The sequence below is a fragment of the Canis aureus genome, chromosome 10, assembly GCF_053574225.1.
Source record: "Canis aureus isolate CA01 chromosome 10, VMU_Caureus_v.1.0, whole genome shotgun sequence".
NCBI lineage: Eukaryota > Metazoa > Chordata > Mammalia > Carnivora > Canidae > Canis > Canis aureus.
In genome coordinates this window covers 56,059,201-56,076,326 of record NC_135620.1, presented here as the reverse complement: position 1 = coordinate 56,076,326, position 17,126 = coordinate 56,059,201, and the positions used below count along the sequence as shown (strand labels likewise).

Here is a 17,126-nt window from a genome sequence, read left to right as displayed (position 1 = left end):
GGAACAGATGTGGTTGGGAACCCCCAGATGGGAGTTAAGGGCGGGCAGATTCCAGCTCAGTGAGAGCGAAAGTTAGAATTCTGGCAGAACTGATCAAGAATTAGATCCATCCGAAGCTGTCTCAAGAGGTAGTGTCTCACCACTGGAGGTGTGCAACTAGGGCTGGATGACCGCCATTAGGGAGAACATGGAGGGGATTTCTAAGCAGCTGGGAGGGCACTCAGGACAAATAGCACCTGTACTTCTTTGTCCACTGTCAGACCCGTTGGCTTTATTAGAGTCAGTCTGGTTATCTCAGCTGAGAAAAATTCAATACTGAACTGGGCTGAGAGGCTGGGCTGGGAGTGACCAAAGTTAGAGGCCCATCATGGACGGAGGAGAGGGTGGCCGTGGGGGACAGGTGCACACCACTGGCCACATTGACAGGGACCAGCAGGTCCTCAGCTACTACTCCTAGCTCACTGTCCAAGGTAACCTAGCAAACTAGGTGTTCTTCAGTGATTGTTTCAGAGTTTCACCTTCCCACCTTAAAGTGAATGGTGCTGTTCAGGGTTGGAAGAGGTAAAGGCAGCAGATAACATCAGAGATGGGATTCCGTGCTGCCCTTCCATGCTGACCAAGGCAGCTTGCTCATCACTCCCTGGGCTTCCTCAGTGCAGTACTCCTCATGCTCACACTCTGAGTTCCTCTGTGACTCTCTTTTCTCCTGGAATCCCATTGTTTGGGGCCTGGCCAGAGGAATGTTCCCAAAATGACTAATTGGTTCCCCCAGGAAGGGGGGAATGGAGCACTCCAAACCAGGCCCAGTAATTCTCCATGAGGGCCCAGGCCCCATCAAGCTTCCTGTTTATTCACTGGGCAACGGCTGAGCCTTTGCACCAGGCAGGCCCCACTGGACCCTGGGGCCCAGTGGTGACCCCGACACAGCTCTGCCTGCAAGGGAACTGTGACCTCCTGAGTACCCAGGATATGTCACAGTTGAGGCAGCAACATGGGACCCTATAAGGAATTCTCAAGCCAGTTGCCGAAGTAGCCAGACCATGATACTACAGCATCCATTTCCCAGTCTCCTGTAAAACATGCCCTCTGTGATGCAAACAAGCCTAAAATTCACTTCTCAGATGGATTTGTAGAAGAATATTTCCATCACAGCCTCAAGAGCACAATTCCTTTTCATCCCCAGTGTACACCATTCCCTGGGTAGTAGGACTTGAAGGATGGACAGCAGCATGATTCTGTTTTCATGGTAACAGGCTTGGAGTCCAGGGTTCAGGGATGCATGCAATGGAGAAAGCAAGGGACAGGCCTCCCCACTCCATGGCCTTACAACCCTGCAGGCACAGCACTTTTCTGAGCTCTTTCTGTGCACAGGATGCTCTTCTTACAGAGAGAAAGCCTCTCTAGCTCAGCCAGTGCAGTGTAAACATTATCTTCTGTTATTCCCACCCTGCCCCAGATTGCCCCTGTGGTTTCATTAAAGGCTATTTTTAAGGGCAGCAGAGAGGAGGACCTATTTCCGGAGTTCTCGACAGGAGTCCTGACTATCAATCACTGCTTACTGTGTGACCTTGGGCCAAGTTCCGTCCTTCTGGGTCTCAGCATCCACATCTGTTCAGTGGGACTTTGATGGCTGCTAAAGATCCTCTACCTCTGACATCAAGGTGTCTCTAACTCCCTGGATTTCCTGTGTCCATGGATTCAGCCTCCCTTTGTCTGCGGAGCACTCTGGCCAGATCCCCTACACCTCACAGGCCAGGGAGCAGGTGGAGAAGATTGAGGACCAGTGCCCTGTGCCAGGACCCCAGATAAGAATACTGCCATTAGGCCTGAGTGTAGATGACTAGGTTCTGTCCACATATGCTATGGTTTAGTTTTACATGCTTCTCTAGAGCCATGAGATCCCAAAAGCCAGGTAAGTGGTCTCACGTGGTCAGATTTCCCTTGAAGAAGCCCAGAATTGAGGAGATGGGCTAGGCCATCCTGTGGCTGGGCAAGGCAGCCTGTTAGGGGGAGGTGAGCTTGCTTCTCAGAGTGGCTGTAGTTCATGATGACCAGTCCAGGTGCCAGCTAGGGCACCTGTGATACCTGACATTAATCACCTTGACCACAAATGGAATGACCCTGGTACTGAACGTCACGGCTCCTTGGGGCCAACGGCAGCTTTGCCAGCCACAGTGTGAGGTGCAAAGTCTCTCAGATCCTCAAGGTCTGTGTAGTGGGGGCAGGGTAGGATTGACATTCTCTTTGCATGGTGTTGTCAGGAGCATGGTGCGAATTGACACTGGAATTCCAGCTATGTTTTCATGTGAACGTTGGGTCTTGCCATGAGGATGTTCTAGAGTAGAGGAAGGATTTGGGGGAATCTGGCCTAGAAAACAGGCCCTCCACCCTTTCTCTCCTTTTCTCAGAGCCCCCTGTACCAGGCACTGGGCAGGGCAGCACAGAGCTGAAACGAGAACAGCTCAGCTCGGGTCACAGGAGGAGGTCTCAGGAGCTCACAGCCTGGCCCCTTCAGCCTGGTCTTGTCACATGCAGGTCTGCACAGAGTTGGCACAGGAGTGGGCAGTCCCTGCCACAGAGGGTTAGGTTAGGAGAAGCTGCTGATGCACTTGAGCCTTAAAGAGAGGATAAGTGGTTTCCAGACGGGGATGCCTGGGGGGACCTCAAGTGGAGGGGACAGCCCAGGCAAAACCCTGGAGATACAGAAAAGCCATTGGTGGGTCTTGTGCCTCACAAAGGAGTGGGGAGTCAATTTTTAGTGATGGAGCCACTAAAGTGCAGGATCCGCTCTCAGGGATCCACCTTCCTGACCCCATCTCCCTGCATATCCACAGCACCTTACGTTTTAGAAGGCCTGTGTGTTTGCCCTACGACAACCCCACCGGGTGGCTAGGACAGAGGGCCCCATCCTCTTCATTTTAGGGAAAAGGCAGCTGAATGAACTTCCAAGACTACAGTAGAGGCCACAGACTCCCAATCCGATCAGGCAACCGTAGGGGCCCATCTAGTCCATTGTTTGCTTCATGGATGGGGAGACTGCAACCTAGAGGGGATTCATGATTGACCTCAGGCTACCTAGCTGACCATTGATCACACTGACAAGAGATGGTGACTGCTTCCCACTATGGGGGGAAGGGCCTAGGCTGCCAGTCATCTGTCACCACAAGCTTCCTGCACTCATTGCAATCCAAGATGGCACCTGTGCTGCCCACCCCACTGCCCTAGATCCCCTCCTTGGCAGACACCTCCGCCTGTGGATGTGTCTGTCTAGCTGATTTGGAATGCTGCCCTTATCCCCTCCTCCTTACAGAACTCTCTATCTCTTCCCCTGTTCTCCAGCCTGACTGGGGGGATAGCATGCCCCTAGGCTCCCTCTCAGCTGCTAACAGACACATTGGCCTTCAGAACACTCACGCCAGCCTCTGGGAAGCAAGGGGTTGAGCCTTTACATATTGGCAAGAAAACACCACACTCTAACAGCTTCCTGTCTGGAAAGGCAGGCGGGGAAAGGGATAAAAAGTCTTGAAAAATCAAATTAAAAGGGTTCTTCAGGCACTTTGGACTACGAATGACTTTTTGCAAGTTCCGCTTTCATGAGTTTTTGCAAAGGACTCTGGACAAGATGAGGGAAATAGGACTTCAAAGACCAGGGTTTGCAGCTGTTGGGGGCAGGGAGGCAGGGTAGTGCCAGGGCTCCCCTTTTCAGATGCCTATCCCTGGGAACGGACAGACAGAGGCACTTAAGGCCTCTCAGGGGCACGAGGTGGCTCAGTTGGTTAAGCGTCTGACTCTTGATTTCGGCTCAGATCGTGATCTCAGGATCGTGAGATTGAGCCTCGTGTTGGGCTCCATGCTAGGCGTGGAGGCTTCTTAAGATTTTGGGGATCCCTGGGTGGCTCAGCGGTTTAGCGCCTGCCTTTGGCCCAGGTCGCGATCCTGGAGTCCCGGGATCAAGTCCCACATCAGGCTCCCTGCATGGAGCCTGCTTCTCCCTCTGCCTGTGTCTCTGCCTCTTTCTCCCTTTATGTCTGTCATGAATAAATAAACAAAATCTTTTAAAAAAAAGAAAGAAAAAAAAAAGATTCTCTCTATCCTTCTGCCCCTCTCCACCCTCTCTCTCTTAAAAAAAAAAAAAGTCCTTGGGACGCCTGGGTGGCTCAGTAGTGGAACATCTGGGTCCAGGATCGAGTCCTGCATCAGGCTCTCTGCGAGGAGCCTACTTCTCCTTCTGCCTATGTCTCTGCCCTGTCTGTCTCTCTCTCTCTCTCTGGGTCTCTCATGAATAAATAAATAAAATCTTAAAAAAAAAAAGTCCTCATGGGGACACCACTATTCCTTTGACAAGAGCCCAGCCCCAGCTTTCTTTAGGCAGTGAGAATCCCAACCCCAGTGGGAGACATGGCCCCAAGGAACCCCCACAAAGGGGCCTTCAGCTTTCAGATCCCTGGAGGCAAACTTCACAGCACCTTTGCAAATGCAGCCCAGTTTCTGACCTTAAGAGATGCTTCTGGGGTCTGGCCTGTTTCCATCAGGTTGCAACTCAAACTTGATCATTCAGGGGTCTTCCTCACCCCACCCCACCCCTCCACCCCATAAGCTCTGCCCCATTCAGTATCAGTTCTAGACTGGACTCTAGCCCTCTAGGAATTCATAGCCTGAGAGGAGAGGAATATCTGGAACTCATACTAACAGGACTGCTTAGGCCTACCCAAGATAGAAGAGGCTCGGGACTGGGCAGCCCTGGTGGCGCAGCGGTTTGGCGCCGCCTGCAGCCTGGGGTGTGATCCCGTAGATCTAGGATCGAGTCCCATGTCGGGCTCCCTGCATGGAGCCTGCTTCTCCCTCTGCCTATGTCTCTGCCTCTCTCTCTTTCTGAATAAATAAATAAATCTTAAAAAAAAAAAAAAAAAAGAAAGAAAGAAAGAAAGAAAGAAAGAAAGAAAAGGCTCGGGACTATGAAAGAGGAAGGCACCCGAGGGGGGGGGGGGGGCATTTGGAGGGTGAACAGGACATTCTATAGATGGGCAGGGAAGTGCAGATTTGTGTAAGAACAACAAATAACACTTCATAGGATGCTGGTCTCCAGGCTGAGGAATTGGGGTTCTAGCTCTAAGGTAGGGGATGTTCTTGAGGATTTGAGCAAGATACAGCCATGTCTTCTGAGGTGTGTTCTAGAGCCATTAGTGAACCAGGTGAGTATTATCAAGGAAAGACCACCACTTGTGTCTCCCTCTGCCCTCCCGAACCCCTCTTTGCCTCCACGTGCCCACAAACACTCCACTCAGGCTAGTGTAGTCCCAAGAGGCTGGGAGGCAGGCATCCCAGGGGCGGGGGATCCAGGGCAGCCCTGTTCAAGATGTAAAAGGAGGATCATGGACTCTGCAGTCAGAGATTCCTGGGTTTGAATCCTGGCTCCATCTTTTACCTGCTGTGTGATGCTAGGCAAGTGTCTTTAATTCCCTGATCATTGCCTGGAAAACCACATAGACCACTCTCATAGAGCTGTTGCAAGAAGTAACGTGGCTCTGCAGGTTCCCCCAATGCACAGCCCACAGCAGATGCTCAGTATAATGCCCGTCTCTGTTCCTCCATTTTCCCAGAGCTTTTAGACATTGGAGGACAGAGTGCTGTGCTAGGTCAGAAGCCCTGGGGACATGTCCTGGCGTATCTGCTCCTGGATGCTTGGGTGAATGTCTGTCCCCTGCATCCACAGAATAAAGGTCTGGGATTTGATTAGTAAATTCACTTCCAGGTTAAGGGCTTCACACAGTTAGGGTGAGGTGTCTTTCCCCTAGGTTCCAAAGATGGTGGGAAGACTTGGGCCACATCACCTCCCCCAAATAGAGGAGAAGGAGGTGGGACAATCTATCAAGAACATGCCTCCTGCTCTGATTGCTTAAATTGCTTAAGGATACCAGGCTGGTTCCTGCTCTGAGCTGCAGGTTTGTGCTGCCTGCTGGGCAGCCAGTCTCCATCAACAAATGCTTCCTGGGGCTCCAGCGGAGGGCAGTAGGTGTAGCCTGGCCAGGAGGAGCAGATAGGTTGCATTCCAGGGGTGTTGGGGGCACATTGCTGTTAGAGTTGTTTTTCTTTTTTCTCTCCATTGATTTATATAGTAAAGGAGAGAGAGTTTTCAAACGGTAGGCATGTCTGGGTCTGGGCAGGCAGGCGAGTGATTAATCTTAGTTTGTTGCTGCTGACAGCCAGGAGCAAGAAATAATAAAGGTTTGCAGGGTGAGGAGGGGGTGGAGGGTGAGGAAAGGCTGCTCACTCTTTGGCCTTCAGCGAGGAGCACAGACTTCATTTCCCTCTACCGTGGAAGCACCCCTCCTTGGGTCAACATCTGAGGCTCCCAGTACTTCAGGGTAGCTGTCTGCTCCCAGGGGTGAGCCCCAGAACAGTCCCCCCGGCCACACCAGGGCCTCCCCATGCTTGTGGAGCTCTCTGCACTGCATGACCCCAGCTCCAGAATGCCTGGACTTCCTTCATCAGTGGTCCTTTCCCCAGCCCTGTTCCTGACAGCAAGGCCTAAAGGAGGGCAGGGTCATACAGGCCTGCCTGGCTCTAATGAGAGGGGCCCTCTGAGGCTGGAGGAGGAGGGGCGTGCAGAAGAAAGAGCTGAGGGTCAGCCAGAACGTGACGGTGGTGTTTGAGGGTTGAAGGGAAGAGAGGCTTTGACATGGTCCAAGGAGGATTCAGGTAGCTGTGAGTGGGCAGGGTTAGGTGCTACCCATGCTGGGGAAACAGCACAGGAGGAAAAGCTTCCTACTTTCCAATCCACAGTTACTAAATATATCGCATCACCAGCATCCTCTCTTGCCCCCAAGAGAGGCAGCTCTCTGTGCAGCAGAAGACACGCCTCTTGAACCTCCCCCCCCACCCCAGGTTGCACACTCAGCGTAGAGCCCACCACAGGGCTTGAACTCACGACCCTGAGATCAAGACCTGAGCTGAGATCATATCAGATGCTTAAGCAACTGAGCCACCCAGGCGCCCCACCAGCTCTGCCTTCTTAATAGCAAGGTGGTCTCGGGCATGAGAATCTTAACATCTCTGAGCCTCCATTTTCTCATCTGTAAAATGGGTTTTATAGATACATTAGTGAAAAAATAATATGTGTGAGGCACTTCTATGTGCCCAGCATGCAGTAAGTGCTCAGTTAGTAAGTGGTAACTTGCAGTCTTTGTTAGAGAGACTACAAGTTGAGGAAAGAGCTCAGGTTGTCCAAAGCCTTATGGATTATCTGGGTCTGGCCTAGAAGTCTCTGTCCACCCCCACACCCCCTCCTCTTTGTTAGGGTGGGATTTTAGAGTTTATGCAGGCTGTAACTCAAAACCCTGCATTATTATGACTGAGACTTCAAATCACACAGAGCTAGAGTCAAATTCATGGTGCCCTCTTCCTGGCTGTGTGACCTTGTGTAAGTCACTCAACCTCTTTGATCTCCCAGCTGAAGATGATGGACACCTCAACAAGCATTTCCTGGGGCAGCCCTGGTGGCGCAGCGGTTTGGCACCGCCTGCAGCCTGGGGTGTGATCCTGGAGACCTGGGATCGAGTCCCACATCTGGCTCCCTGCATGGAGCCTGCTTCTCCCTCTGCCTGTGTCTCTGCCTCTCTCTGTGTGTCTATGAATAAATAAATAAAATCTTCAAAAAAAAAAAAAAAAACAAGCATTTCCTCATTTTCTCATGGAGAAGCATTTTTGTGGCAAGCCAGGGCAGCAGCTCTGCACTGAGTACACTAAGCAGAAATATTGGGATTTACAGAACAGAGATCTTTTTTCCCCTCTTAGATGTATTTATTTATTTTAGAGAGAGCATGCACGAATGAAGAGTGGGGGGCAGAGGAAGGAAATCTTAAGCAGACCCCCCACACACACACACACACACTGAGCATGCAGGCCCACACAGGCATGATTTCACGACCTGAGACCATGAGCCAAAACCAAAAGTCAGACACCCAACCAACTGAGCTATCCGGGTGGCCCCAAAAGGAGCTCTTTTAGATCGCCTGGCTTGGTGCCCTATACAGAAAAAACTGGGGCCCAGAGAGATAAAGGAACTTGCCCATCTCTTGGCTTCCTGGCCAGGCCCTGTTTTCTGGCAGCATTTGAGTCAGGCTGAGACAGAGGGCAGCAGGGACAGGGCTAGAGTTGGGGGAGGTCTGTGCCTTGCTCTCACTATATGGAGGATTTCACATCCTTTCCAGGCTGATGGAGGAAAAAAGAACTTTCTGCTCAATTAGTGTGCAGTGTACTTTCTCCTTCCAGAAAGTTTAAAGGAAATGCCAGTTAGGAGCTGCTGCTGTAGGCAAAACAGAGGTACCTCAAACGCTTTTTGCAGGAGATGAACTGACAACAGTGAACCTCAGAGTGCAGATACCTCGCAGGATGAAAGGACATACATCGAAAGGCACTGGGGGAGGGATAGTAGAGGTTTCCGTGTATTCAACATTATTGGGAAAATATGCCCTGCCAGTGATAACACAGTTTCAAGGATGCTGCCCTTAAAATGGGCACCTCTCCTTCATTCTACACATGATGCTTTGGTGATTCTGGCTCAGGCCCAGGAAACCCAAGTTCAAATCTTGGCCCAGGTGCTGTCTAGCTGTGGGACACCAGATGAGTCATAAACTCCTTTCTTTCTTGAGTGGATGCCCTGTTGCAGTTGACGTTTTCAGCACTGTGGGGCCTAGGTTTGGGTTGTGGAAATGCTAAAGTGAGGTGATACATGCCAGGGCACCTGATACTTAAAAATATCAAGCCATCCCACCGTGGTAGTTAGCATGTGGTTAGAAGGGCAGGAAGGATTAACTTTGTCTTACACATGCAGCAGCAGGCTCACTCTGTCACTGCAAGTGAGTGAAGAGTTGGACTTTAGTGCAGCCCAGTGCCCGCTTTCTGCCCTGTGGACCCTCTCTGAGCAGAAACACCCCCAAGCCTTCCCCTCCAGCTGGGCCCAAGAAGCCCAGCCAGGGCCCAGGCAGGTGTCTGTAGCCCTAGGACCATAGCCGGAGTTACTGAGCAAGACCTGGGTCACAAGCCCATTGCCAGGCATCTTCCCCAAGGTGACATGTAGAAGGCCAGAGATCCTAAGGCTACTTCCCTCAGCTGGTGGGAGCCTGAATACATTGGGGGTTTTCTGGCTCTGAAGTGACAGTGTTAGGATACATGACTTAGCTGTGGAGTTCAGTTTCTTCTTTGGGTCCAACTCTCAAGCAGCAGAAGCTGGGAGCATCTGGGGATCTGGTGGCAGAGAAGGAGGTTGAGGCAAGCTCACAAGAGACAACGGTGGTCTCCGTAGCTGGCAAGACAGATTTACAGAAGCCCCATCTGACCATGGATGTGTCTGGAAGGCGGATCAGGAGTGCAGGCTGGCTGCTGAGGGGGACTAGGGCTGAGGGAGTAGAAAGGAAGACCTGTTGTGGTGTAACTGATGACCGTGAGAAAGAGGGAGGAGTCAGTCGGTTAAGTGCCTTTAGCTCAGGTCATGATCCTGGGGTCCTGGGATCCAGCCCCTCATCTGGGCTCCCTGCTCAGAGGGTAGCCTGTTTCTCCCTTTCCCTCTGCTGCTCCCCCTGCTTGTGTTCTCTCTCTCTTTCTCTCTCTTTGTCAAATAAAATATTTTTTAAAAAGGCAGGGAGGAGTCAGGACCTCATCCAGATTTCTGAATGACTGGTGCGTGGTGGTATCGCCAGCTGCAACATGGATCTGAAACGGTCAGTTTTAAAAAGCAGGAAAACATGCTCTCCCTAGCCCAGCTGCCCTCTTTCCACTGCTGTTCAGAACCCAGAGGCAAGAGGCACCTGCATTCACACTGCCAGCCCATTCTCCAGAGCCCCTGCTGGCTTACCAGTGCCAAGCCTGCCCACAGACAGGCTAGGGTTTCCCTTTCTGACCTGCCACATCTCCCCTCCCAGCCAAGCATGCAGTTTTTGCTCCCCTGAGAGCTCCCAGGTCCCCTCCAGCATCTGAGCCACCCCGATTACATTTCCAGCTGGTTTTTAATTATCTCATATCAGCCCGCGTAAATCTGCCTGTGTGGCTCACCCGCCAGGGGAGGCATTCCAACTGCCCGTCTGTCGCCAGGAACCCTCTCGTGCCCCAGGACAGCTTCTCTTCTGAGCCACTAGGTGGTCTCTCCAAATGAGAAAAACATTTCTTTCCAATTACATTTCTAACATCTTGTTAATATGACTTATTTAATAATATTTTTGCAAAAGCCATCTGGGAATGGGTTGGTTGGGGACTTGGGGAGGGCATATGGGTGCTGCAGGGACCAGCCATGGTAACAGATACAGATCCCATATCTGCCATCAGCGAAGGGGCAGCAACATGGAGAAGGATGCAGCCAGGGGGCCAGAGGACCAGGGCCTGAATCTTACTGTTTCCACCTGCATGAGCTGCATGAGGGTCACCCAGCAGGTGGCTTCACAGCTCTGAGCCTCCTGAGCCCTGAGGCTCAGGAACACAGTAGAAGGAAGGAAAACGGACTGTAAACTTAGAGGCTGTGCTAATGCAGGTGGGGTTATTTGCAGAGCCTCAGTGCTTGCCCCAGGAAAGTATTGTGGTCTTACTTTGCTTCTAACTAGGTAAATAACTCCAAGGCCCCCAGAGGAAATACGATTAGCTCCTACCTAGAGGCATTTGGCAGGGCTTGAAGCAAATAGCTTCATACAGTAAAATCCCAAAATGGAGGGTTGTTGTTCCTGATACCGTCAGGGCCTTAGAATCAGAAAGGTCTTGAATCATCCGGGTCAAGTCCCTGGCTTTGGGATGGGGGAAAAAGACCTCCCCGGAGTCCTATGGCAAATCACTGACAGAGGCCGGGTGCTGTCACCCTCTAAGCCCCACAGCACTGTATTTTCTTCTCCCATTTTCTGCATAAACATTCTTGGTATTTGAGGCAGATTTATAAAATCAGATGTCAGATTTTATAGCTCTTATCTTTGCTCCCACAGTTCAAATGCTAAAACTATAAAAATGGATGTTTTGCTATGCTTGAGCGTGTGTTGTGTCACATTCATACACATGCACACCCTTCAATTTGCTGGGACGGAGGCCTCCCCATTCTGGTCCTTAGTGCCTCAAACCTGCTTTTTCCTGGGCAGCTTCCCTAGTGAGCAGTCACCATCTCCTTTCCAGCCAGGGGTGATTTCTGCCACTTTTAATGCTCTCTCTCTCTCTCTCTTTAAGATTACTTCACCCAAGAGGAATATCAGAAACAATTGGTTTGGCAAAGCCAGCTTATTAGAAATGCTTTAATTAGAACTTTTTTTTTTTTTCCCCTATTTTCCTTTTGAACATCCACACGCTGTTCATGGTCTCAACCAGCGTGGGAACCAGCCAGCCACATTCTCCACAGATTTCCAGGGCAGGGCCAACAAACAAGTCAGCAGTGTGATTATCACTGCTGTGTTCCTACTCTGCACTAGGCCTTTAACTGGACAGGAAGACAAAGACATGTTAGACTCTAAACTGGTAGTCTGGGCAAGGAGACAAGCAGGAGGGGAGTACTATGATATTATAGGGAGATGTGGCAGAGAATAAGTGAAGGAGGAAGAAAGTTAAGTTTGGCCAGGGCATCTTGGAAGGCTTCCTGGAGGAGGTGGCATTTGATCAGGACTGTGGAAGATGAAAACTTATTGAGAAGTTATCAGCAAAGTAGAAGGATGGTTACTTAGATTTGGGATTAGAAGAGAAGTCTCTGCAGCATCCCTTCGTCCTATGGTCCCAAGTAGTTTTCAGTTGTCCCGATCACATCATCCTGCCCACCCCCCAACCCTGGCCCAGGTGACCAGATGGATAGACATATGCCTTATAAAAAACTGTGAAGTCCCAGTCAGCTCTCTCTGGCTCTTTACAGCATCCACACTTTGCCCTCAAGGAAAAGAACTCACAAGACATGGGACTTACCTGTGGCCATGCCAGTGCTCCACCTTCCCAGTTCTTCATTCTTTTGATCTCCTGCTTTGCCAAAGGGCAGGCCGTGTACCCGCCATCTCCACTTGACACTAAAGGTGTATACCCCACCCACACGGGACATAGCATCCCAGTAAGAAATGTGTTTACACAGTGCCCAATAGGCTCTTTGCAGTCGCAGGTACCTAGGAGAAATTGGTTGAAACAGGCCTCTGCAGAGTGTCCTCCAAGGCAAGCAGAATTATACCAGTAATGTTGATTGAAAATGTGGGGAAGCGTAGGAATTCTGACACAAGCAAGGATAAAACCATTGAGGCGGCATATGCATGAGATTGAGTGATCTGGGCACACCCAGATTTCAGAGCCACAGTCTTCAAATGTTAGCTTAATCCCACTTGGAGTTCATATTTTTCAGGCCAGAAAAATACTTTATCTATCTTGAATTGTTCTAATCTGAACTAAAGCATTCTATGAAGAAACGAGGGTTGACTATTTTACTTTTGTAGGAGTTGTGATTTTAAAAAGCAATCAGTTCCATAGTAAGTAACTTTTTGGAACCCAATTACTTGCAGCCATGCTAAAAAAAAAACTATAATTAATGTGGTCAAATCCTGGCCAAATAATAAAATGAAAGCTTTGTTGTGTATCAAGGCAGAAATCAATTTCATTAGGGAGCAAAGAGCTGGAGATTTAATTTCGAGAAAATTCTCCACCCTGTGGACAGACGTTGTCAAGAAGCTGCCAGAACGAGTGCCCAACACGAGAGGACTCGCCCTCCAGAGCCCAGATTACTAAGGGTTGACTGACCTTTCAAAATTGCATTTGCAAACTTTCCAAGTATAGCCAGAACCAGTGGCCTTTGTTTCTTAATGTTCTTGGACCTGGTACCCCTTTTGGTTTTGGTCCGGAAGTGAATGTTATCTGCACCCGATGACACTTGCACATCCATGAGATCCTATCCTTTGGAACGTGGGAGGAGGTGGCCTCAGGAGGTCAGCAGACACTAGAAAAGAGTTTAGCAAAGATTCCCTCTCTACTCCTAACTCTGGGAAACGAACAAGGGGTAGTAGAAGGGGAGGTGGGCGGGGGGGATGGGGTGACTGGTTGATGGGCACTGAGGGGGGCACTTGATGGGATGAGCACTGGATGTTATACTATATGTTGGCAAATTGAACATCAAAAAAACAAACAAAAAAAATTCTCTCTCCCTTTGCCCCCCCCCCCCCCCAAATAATTAAATAAATCTTTAAAAACAACAAAAGGCAGTTCTGATTCCAAGAGGCCCAGGGAGCTCCAGGTTTAACAAATGTCGAGGGACTGTGAGGTGGGCATTCTTAGGCATACCTAAAGAAACTATTTTTGAGAAACTTGCACTCTTCTTCCAACCCTGGGACTCTGGGCCTTCTGTAAGGAAGGTAAATCCTCTTGTTTGATATCCAAGTAGTCATTCTTTCCTCCTCATGTGGTGTGAGCATCTCCCATGTGCCAAGCTTCAAAGGTTTACAGGTTTATGGGACCTTGGGGGTCCTCCAGTCCTGTCCCTTCATTGGATAGATGGGGAAACTGAGGCCTGAGAGGGCAGGAGCTGGGGCCAGGACCAGGTAGCTAATATGCAGTGCAGAGCTCTTTTCACTTGCCTTCAGTGGACCTCAGGGAACATTGGAAACTATTCCCCATTTCATAGATGAAGAAACTGAGGCCCAGATCCCAAGGACTGTTGAGAATTTCTCCACTGAGAACCACTGTCATTCATATGATTTGCAGAGGCCCTTGGCCACGGTGTTTGGGTGGCTTAGTTAACTGTGTCCCTCTGAGATGCCAAAGAGGATGAAATACCCTCGAGTTAGGTACAGGGTCACTGAGCAGATAGATCTGTTTTAACTTTTAGTCTTTAAAGACCCTCCTGGATTTTCTTTCTTTACTTTTTTTTTTCTCTTTTTTGAAGCAAAACTGTAAGTTGGATCAGGTGCTTTGTGGGCAAGTCTCCTCCTTGCTATGCTAATGGATGCCCTCAGTCAGTTAGCACAGGAGGCCCCCACCAGGACAGGAGGTGGGCTGGGAGAAGAGTGGGCCAAGCCCCACAATTTAAGGAAGAGGATGAGATTCGGGGTGTGGGAGATGATGCATCCTGCTCCTGTCTGCACCCTTCCCCCGTCCCCAGCCTCCACCTTGTCATACCCCATCCTTGCTGACAAGAGCATATAAAGGCTACTGGTAGTGGCCAAGCATCCCCTACATCTGGCAGAGGGATGGGTATAGAGGTATTCCAGCCCCTGATTCACTGGGTGAAGGGAAGCAAACCTTCACCCCTCTCTGGGCCTCGAAGGCACCTGTAAAACGAGGGCAGGGAACCAAGTAGTCTCAAAAGCCTCTGCTAGCTGTCTCGTCTGCCTCAGAAATAAATGGTGAATACAGAGCAATACACATCATAGGTATTTAATAAATACCATAGATCATACATGACCAGTATTTTTTTAAGATTTTGAGAGAGAGGGCAGCCTGGGTGGCTCAGCGGTTTAGTGCCACCTTCAGTCCAGGGCGTGATCCTGGAGACCTGGGATCGAGTCCCATGTCGGGCTCCCTGCATGAGGCCTGTTTCTCCCTCTGCCTGTGTCTCTGCCTCTGTGTGTGTGTGTGTGTGTCTCATGAACAAATAAATAAAATATTTAAAAAAAAAAAACGATTTTGAGAGAGAGAGAGAGAGAAGCAGACTCCTTGCTCAGCAGGGAGCCCGATGTGGGGCTCAATCCCAGAACCCCAGGATCATGACCTGAGCTGAAGGCAGACACTTAACCCACTGAGCCACCCAGGTGCCCCTGACTGGTACTTTTTAAGCACAGAAGCTTCTTTCCTCATCCTTCCTATTGCATTTTCATGTGGACCCCTGTGTGTAACAATGTGCTTTTGAGAGTGCTGTGAAATACCCCTTGATGTTCAGGGAAATTGATGTCAGGGAAGTAAACACCCTTCCCAGTGTCACCTGGTGACAGAGCTGGGCCAGAGCTTAGGCCTCCCACCCCAGCCAGGTGGGTACCCAGGTGGAGGAGGTGGTCCCACAGCCAGAGTCTGCCTAGCCATCCATGGCTTCTAGGCTGCCAACATGGGTGTGAATGATAGACCAGACAGACGGGAAGACACGTTCACTGCTCAGCCCAGACTGCATGGAGCCAGCAAGACAAACCAGATGGGCAGCAACTTGTATGCAGGCTCCTGCAGAGCGGGTGGAAACAAAGCCATGTCAGAACTCTGAGCTGCGGCACCTGCCAGACTTGCTCATGCACTGCCCAGCTCAGACTTCAGATGGCCCTTGCAGGTGAGGTGAGTACAAGCTCCATTTTGCAGATGAGGAAGCTGAGGCCAAGGGCACCACAGCCCAAAGGGGCAGGGCAGGGTCTCAGACCCAGGTCTAGGGGACCCGGAGTCCACAGGTGGTGCTTCCTTTGGGAGCTGTCCTGCGTTCCTCGCCCAGGTGTGCCGTGTCCCCTTGTGTCTTAGCCTCGCCTGGATCACCCCAGGTTTCCAGCTCAGCTCCTCTAGGTACTATTGTGCCCCTCAGAGTCCTCTCCTCAGCCACTGGTGCTCATTGCCACAGCTGCCTTTGCCCACCATCTGCCTGGTCCCTGTGCTGGAGCTTCCTTCAGTGTGGCATGTCCGCCAATCTGCTGGTTGTGGGGAGGATGGGAGATTGGTCCTTGGAAACAGCCTGGAGCCCTTTGCAGCCAAGCTGTTGGGTAGATTCCGTGCTGTGTCTCAAGCCCTTAAATATGGAACTGGGTGAGCTAACACATATCAAGCATTTGCACTCATTCACAAGGACGTTCTCACAACTACTGTGAGGGTGAACACTCACTATTCACTATCCCTATTTCATAGATGCAGATTTTTCGGCACTGGAAAATAGCATGTGGCTTTAACCTCAGTGCTGTTGGAATTTGGGGCTGGATTGTTCTTTGTTGTGGGGCTGTCCTATGCATTGTAGGCTTTTTAGCAGCACCCTGAGCTTCCACTTAGATGCTAGCAGCACCTGAGTTTCTAGGTGTTGACAAATACTCTCCAGAAGGGATAAACTCACCTCAGTGGAGAACCACTGCTCCAAGGAGACTGTGGGCTGGGAAGGACCTGTCCTAGTAGATGGACACCGCTCTGGGTGTGAATACGTTCTGTCCATCTGTTGGCATAGGTGTTAGGATTGCTTTTTTCATTTGTCATCCCCATCCCTAAGCCTGGGGATCTGCTGTGCCCAGTGCTCTACTTGTCTGTCTTCCTGCATTGAGTGTAGCCATCCTGTCTTATCCTAGTCCTGGCTGCTGCTGGGGTGGCCCTTACCCACCTCAAGATGTCCCTCATTGAAAACTTTATTGCTGAAGGGACCTCCTCCACCATTTCCAAATGGGGACACTGAAACCCAGGGAGAAGGGACTTGCCTAGCCAATGACATCAGTGGGATCAGAGTTTGAACTCAGGCATCTGACCCCGTCCAGCCACCACTGCCAACCTCCACCTGTTCCAAACACAAAAACATGTTCACGTTCCTAGAAAAGTCCTCAACTAGGGCACATGGGTGGCTCAGTGGTAAAGCATCTGCCTTTGGCTCAGGTCGTGATCCCAGGGTCCTAGGAGCGGGTCCCACATCGGGCTCCATGCAGGAGGCCTCTTTCTCCCTCTGCCTATGTCTCTACCTCTCTCTGTCTCTCATGAATAAATAAATAAAATCTTTAAAAAAAAAGAAAAGAAAAAAGAAAGTAAAGTCCTCAATTAGAAGTAAAGAGGGAAACAAAACACGCAAACCCTCTCGCCCCTTCCCAAAGCACTGACATTTCACATGTCACCCTCACCCCAACCTCCACCCCTCCTCTTGCAGTTTTCATGTATACTTGGCTGAGCCTGAGGACCTATAGGAGTACCAAATGAGGGGACTGTGAAAGTTACCCAGCCTTTCACCTCATTACCCTCCTGCTTTCACACCTCCAGAAATGGGAGGCCCTCTCTGTTGTCAGCCCTGATCCTTAAAATCCTCCTGTCTAAAACTTTGTTAGTCTTCTCCTGAGAAAATTGCCCAAAATGGATTCATTTTGCCTACCTGCTGCTTTGTGTGGCACAAAACAAACCTTATGCCTCTCCATGTTTGCTGGGAGAGGCATCTGCCAGCTTTCCTTCTGCCTGGAGCTGGCTTTTTGTCATGATTTACTGAAGGCCCTCACCCT

At 50.4% G+C, this 17,126-nt stretch overlaps 1 protein-coding gene across 2 annotated transcripts in view; it reads left to right on the top strand.

Annotated features, from left to right (window-relative positions):
- The window catches only part of SHB (SH2 domain containing adaptor protein B), a 140,042-nt gene that overhangs the window by 115,086 nt on the left and 7,830 nt on the right, over window positions 1-17,126 (top strand). The window contains exon 6 of one of the 2 annotated variants that reach the window (XM_077912599.1): window positions 7,451-7,641. The exons of the other annotated variant lie outside the window; for it this stretch is intronic. Coding sequence (XP_077768725.1) covers window positions 7,451-7,454 — 4 coding nt within the window. The 3' untranslated portion in view covers window positions 7,455-7,641. Of the gene's footprint in view, window positions 1-7,450; window positions 7,642-17,126 lie in introns of those variants that run through there. 2 annotated transcript variants of the gene reach the window in all.